The sequence below is a fragment of the Orbicella faveolata genome, unplaced genomic scaffold (assembly GCF_042242905.1).
Source record: "Orbicella faveolata isolate gen_17 unplaced genomic scaffold, um_ofav_v1 contig_24, whole genome shotgun sequence".
Taxonomy (NCBI): domain Eukaryota; kingdom Metazoa; phylum Cnidaria; class Anthozoa; order Scleractinia; family Merulinidae; genus Orbicella; species Orbicella faveolata.
The window spans coordinates 5460001-5466329 of NW_028301552.1; the positions used below are offsets into that span (position 1 = coordinate 5460001).

A 6329-nucleotide genomic window follows, 5' to 3' on the forward strand; every position below is an offset into this window, starting at 1 on the left:
TTTACTCAACACCCGCACTATCTTCGCCATTTTTCTCTATAATTGAACGCAGTGTATTGATGGCTTTAGTCCTTTATTACAAGGATATGTTAGAAAAGGTAACGACGCAAAGAACCCAACAATTCTCAGCTTTTTCTTTGTTACCGGAAGAACCCAGTCAAATGCAACGAGTGAATGAAACACAGGTATCAAAAACTGTGTTCAGCCACCTTAATACGGCCAGGTTGAGAAAGAACACAAATTACAACATTTCTCATTACATTTTGCCTTGCCAACCGCAAAACAAGAGAAGGTTCAGTGTAAAATTGTAACCTGAAAACTCTGAACCATGGATGAATCCTGATAATAGCCAAATCTTAAGTACACTGTAGGAAACGTATTCTTTTAAAAAATTGGGAAAAAAACCCACAAGCGACTAAAAGATTGCTTCCCAAGATAAATACATGTTGACCAGAGCATTCCATAGCAGTTAACATTTGTCACATGAGTCGACTTTTCTTCAGCCAGTTATCTGCCATTAAAATAATTAAGCTCCTTAATTTGAAGTTAAAACCTGTCGTGTATGTTTTCAAATTCAACAGCAAGATGCTTTTTTTATATACCTGAAAGCTTTACTCGACTCAAACTGGAAACAAAGCTTTTGAATCATCCTAAATGTTAATGATTTGTAGACTAATTAGTCAGGTAATCTGCAGTTATGACAGTTTTCTAATGGCGCGCTTTTAGGGCCGGGTAAAACAACCAACATGATGTGAGCCCTATTCACTTGTTTGCTCGTAATAATGCACATATATTATTGTTCTTTCCCCAGGAACAAATGCTTTTCAACCAGATGACACTTCTATCAGTCGGATATTTAAACAGCGTCAGTTCTCAAAGGACGAGTTCCATTATCTGAATGTGACTCGAGTTGGAACATTTACCGTGTACGACATCTTTGATTGCATCTTTGAATGTCTTAGCAGTTCTTCCTGCCTTTCTTTTAACTTGGCTGCCTCCAAAGGAGAAGATGGAAAACTTTGGTGCGATCTGCTGTCTTCTGATAGGCACAGAAACTTCAGAGAGTACAATGAAAACATGACTTCGCATCACTTTTTCACTATGGTAGGGCCTGGTTTCTGATACATACGTTTCTTTACCACACTGATATTGCTACTTTCCTCCAAATCATCAAACCAAGTTCCTTTTACATATAACCACGAATTATTTCTTCTTATTTCAGTCACCCTGTTCTTCCATGCCGTGTCAAAACGGAGGTACCTGTGTGACGAATTACAAGTATGAAACCTTTGAATGCCATTGGGACAAAGGATTCACTGGTGAACATTGTGAAAAAGGTAGACTGCCAACTTTATTCAATTAGATTTGTTTCATTTGAACTGTTTTAAGGTGGTCACCTCCATACGATAGCTACGAACGTTGACATTGCTCCAGAATTGGTTGAACGACTACATCCGACTACCAGTGTGCATATGATCGCTTCAATCGATGCAGAATAAAAATACTGTCTAAGAGAGAACCTGGATCAACCAACGATCGTTACGTTTGCTGGAGAGTTGTTTCCATATGGTCTGCGCAATGATCAGCTTAACTTGTTTCAGTGATCGTAGCAATCATTTGCCTGATATGAAAACCAACTATTAAGCATCAGTTGTTCTAATAATCAAATATCATATTTTTTTCTGTTTGCAGCTGTGACGTCATGCAAAGAACTGTACGAAGTATACAAGTATGTCAATAATTTTAAATGTTAGACATTTTAAAGATGTTCTCATGATTACCATTGGTCAAGAGTCCTTATTTTAGTTCTTATTTTTCTTATTTCCATTCTAGGTAATTGTATGAATGCGTGTTCAGTTAAGCAGTTACACTACGCGTGATATTAGAAAATTCTCTCAAAATTGTGCGAGCCTTTAGGCGAATGCAATTTTTAACAATTTTGAAATATATCACGAGTAGCTAGAGTGAATCATACGATTACTTATTTAATATCTGACTAAGAAAAGTTCGAACTCACGCGCGTTTATTTGCACTGGGGGCAAATTAAAAGTTTTCGATAGATTGGCCCGCTCTCAGCCAATTACGATTAAGTAATTTCCTATTTAAGTAATAACGATGGAAATTGAAAGCGTTTGTGAAACACTACGTTTTAAACTTAACTGTTAGTTGTTCCTAATTAGAGCGTTGAGGTAAACTTTGAAAACAGCCCTAAAAACAAACCAGCTTTCACAAAATGTGGCCACCTATAAAGCAATTGATTTTGTATTTATTGTTTGCAGCTTTCTCAGGACGAAAGCAAAAGGTAGAATGATCTAGATACCGGTCTAGAAGGGAAAATCTAGACTGCGGTCACTATCGATTTAAGCCAATCATATTCGCACCCCGTGAATTTGATAGTTTCCAGTCCTTGCGAGACACGGGTATATGATAATAATACGTTTTTTAGACGAAGGACCATAGTTAATAGAGGGGACTGGTTATGAAGCCCAGCAAACATCAAAAGAGCAAACAGAGATGCCAAGATTTATGTTGGAAAGTCCACGATCGTACATAATCTTTTGTTTTGCGCTTATACACTATGAATGAATTACGTAACCAACACGTTTCTATTGGTTAGTTCCTCAGTGCGGAATAAACAACTATTGTGTTTTTTGCACGGTCAAGGCCAAAAAAGTGAACAAAAACATACAACAAAGAACTTTGTAGTTTTTCATAACCATTCCCTTCTATTAACTATGGAAGGACTAACGATTTAAACTCGCTCCCTTTATCAACTTCAAATTCAGATAAATGAACTTTAAATTTGTGTTACTCACTCACTCACTCATGCCCTTTACACCTAAGTGGCATGTAGGGCAGCAATATGTTCCCTCCACATCTGTCGGTCCCTTGCCATAAACTTGATGCCTTCCGTGGTCTTCCACATCTCCTTGATTTCCTTCTCCACCGTCTGGCGCCATGTGATCTTAGGGCGGCTCCTCTTGCGTGTAGAGAGTAGAGAGTTTTGATAAATCCTTCTCCGTTAAGCGCCAACATTCTGAACCATACAGGAGAGTTTTAAATTAAATTTGAATTGCCGCCGTCATATTTACACGAGTTCTCAGACAAAACAAGCAAACTATCTATTTAAGCTCTAAATATTATATTAACAAGTAAAAAGTGTTGAAACCAGTGAACATTTATTTCAACTCAATCTCAAGTTTCTTTAATTCAATAGCTTTTGTTATTATTCACATCCAACAGGTCCAGCGTCAGTCAGCTGGTTACGCTCCACATTGACTCAAAACCAATTCCTGTTCTCTGTCACATGGGAGATTTTGGATGTGGAGATGGAGGATGGACACCGGTCATGAAGATTGACGGCAACAAGGTATCACATTAAATCAACTCTCTACTCGTACACGCCAAGAAACATTATCTGTAAAACTTAAATGGCTACTTTTAAGTGAAATGAAATGAACTCGATATTCTTGATGGGATTTAGCAGGAGTAACTCAGCTCAGTTAGTCGAGATTCTCAACATAATGTCTGATGTTTCACGCAATCCTTTGGTTTTGCGGATTCGTTTGGATCAGAAAATTGTTTACATCATAATGTTATGTTTACGAAGTCACCAAAACAGTACTTTGTAAGAATTCCAAAGTTAGATGATTAAATGAGCATCATTCTTTATATACGAGAGGCAATTCATATTTTAAAATGAACAGAACGTTTTTACTTTTTCTCCTCAGAGAACCTTTCATTATAACTCAGGGCACTGGAGAAATAAAACTGAATACAACCTTCCTGGAGGGGAGACTGGGTTTGACTCACAAGAGACCAAGTTACCGACCTACTGGAATACATCTTTCTCCAAGATCTGTCTTGGTATGAAGATCGGCCAACAGATCAACTTCATTGCCATCAACAAGAAAGCCAAATCTCTGTACTCACTGATCGCTGACGGGCAATACCGCGCCACCTCACTGGGTCGTAACACGTGGAAGAAGCTGATTGGTTCTCAGGCCTCATTGCAACTTAACTGTAACAGGGAGGGGTTCAATGTTAAGGGTGATACATATTACGGCGATTCCAAAGCAAGAATAGGTATCATTAGTGACGACAGCGCTAGCTGCCGGTATTGTGCTTCCAGAATCGGGTTTGGTACAAGAGGGTTTCCTGATGAATCCAACACCTGTGGAAACGAGGCAGCGAAGTCACCAGATAATGGCGACAAACACATCAAAGCTATTGGTTACATATTAGTGCAGTAAGAAGGAACTGATGAAATGAAGTCAATATCCATTACCTAAATCAATATACTCGAAACGCATTAAAGTCACGTCAGTTTCACATTTTTAACCCTATTTAACATGGACTTTAGTTTCGTCTGTAAGCCTGAAGGGGTCAGGCTCTTTTAGCCGACCATATGTATTTCCAAAAGAGTGCACTCAATAGGCTTGTAAGGCATCTTAGTGACGTCATGTTTAAAAATATCCGCCATCTTGGATCCGCCATGTTAGATTTAGATTAGATTTTTGACTTCTTTATTTCCACATTAAAGAAAAGAATAAATTGTTCAATTTAAAAAAAAAAATTTTGGTTTCAATAATTTTTGCAGAAATGCAAGAGCAACTGAAAAACTGATATAGACAAATCCAAAAAGCATATGTAGATTCAACAAATTGGAAAGATTTGATCATTAAAATCGCTACAAAATCTAAAGTCTCTCCAGAACATAACTTTAAAATTTTGAAACCCCAAACTTGGATATAACACTGCTTACCATGGACACGTGAGGTTACATGGGATTAGCGAAATAGTTTAAAAACACATTTTTGGGCATTACTTGCTGCCACTGTTGTTGTGGGAGTCGTGGTGGCCTCATGGCTAGAGCACTTGTCTCCGGATCGAGCAGTCCGGGTTCGAGCCCTGGCCGGGGGCATTGCGTTGTGTTCTTGATGAAAACACTACTCTTACAATGCCACCCTCCACCCAGGTGTATAAATGGGTAGCAGCGAATTTTATTGCCGGGGGTAACCCTGCAATGGACTAGCATCTCATCCAGGGGGGAGTAGAAATACTCCTAATCACTTCAGGCTACTGAAACAGGAGATAAGCTCCGGCCTGATGAGTCACGTGGCTCTACCTACCTACCTACCTACCTACCTACCTTAATTGTTGAAAAATAATTGTAGTATATACCTTATTCCAAAATGGCTGCCATTTTAGTGTTCTTTTGTTTACCTTCAAATTACCCCTTGTTGCCTCGTTCTTAAACTGGAAATCCAAAAGAATTTTATCCCTTGAACGAGGCAGCAAGGGCTAATTTGGAAGCAAACGAAAGAACACTAAAATGGCGGCCATTTGGAATAAGGTAGAAGTGCTGAAAATGCTGGAAACTGTTGCCAGCAACCTTAAATACTGTATATAAGCTAAGAAGACTGAACAGTTTATTGGGTGACGTATGAAACGTTCGCCATTTTTATTAAAGAAAATAACCTTATTATTGTCCGTTTTAAGACATAAACCGCAGTCGAAGTAAGGAGTTTTTCACTTTCTACATTAGCTATTCAGTTGTTGGTTTCTTTGACTTACTAAAACACAAGATGAGTACCTTGTGCATTTGACATTTCTGTCATAGTATTTGCCATAGTTTCCATTCCAACAGCTACTTGAAAAACAGGCATGATGTCCACATGTGGACAAAGACTACGAAAAAAAATAATATTCCTAAATAGTCATTGTAAGTGAGAGAAATACCTCTAAAGATACCTTCAGTTATTTGTAATTCATAGCAGCATATTTAGCGGAATATGTGTTACCATACGACTAAGAAAGATCGGGATCACAAGCTTGATGTCCGATGAAAACTGTTTGTGCTTTCTAATAGGCATTCAACTGCAACGGATAATTAAAAGCAGTGCGAAGAGCATTTGATTGACATTAACGAAATAGGAAACATTTTCCATGTTTTATCGAGTTTTAGTAGAATTATACTTGTACACTAAGTTCCACAAATGGAACAATCAGGTTGCGTGATTCCGCATAAAGTGAACTGCGCAAGTCTTTGCGTGGACATGGTTTTCTAGCTCGTGATGGTTTGACAGTCGATTGATGGTTCCAATGCGGTCATCATAAAAGAACGCAAGCAGAATTTCTGGGTCAAAATTGTGAATGTTAGTGACCATATAGAATCCAAGAGTTTGTTGAAACAATAAAGCTTTTCAATCTACTTTGCGAGTTACTGGTGAGACTTGTTTGTGCACATGGTAAATAGAAAGCAAGCTAATTCCCCATGAATTTTTTCTTTGGAAATGTCCATTCTGATCTTGATCTTCGCCGAGAAG

At 38.2% G+C, this 6329-nt stretch overlaps 1 protein-coding gene across 1 annotated transcript; it reads left to right on the forward strand.

Annotated features, from left to right (window-relative positions):
• The first annotated feature begins 1077 nt into the window (after positions 1-1077).
• Positions 1078-4542, forward strand: LOC110044705 (putative skeletal organic matrix protein 5). Its single transcript, XM_089292662.1, has 5 exons — positions 1078-1104; positions 1223-1337; positions 1693-1729; positions 3244-3370; positions 3732-4542. Exons 1-5 carry the CDS (start codon positions 1078-1080, stop codon positions 4251-4253), a joined length of 828 nt encoding a protein of 275 aa, XP_089148788.1. The 3' UTR covers positions 4254-4542.
• Positions 4543-6329: the final 1787 nt, after the last annotated feature.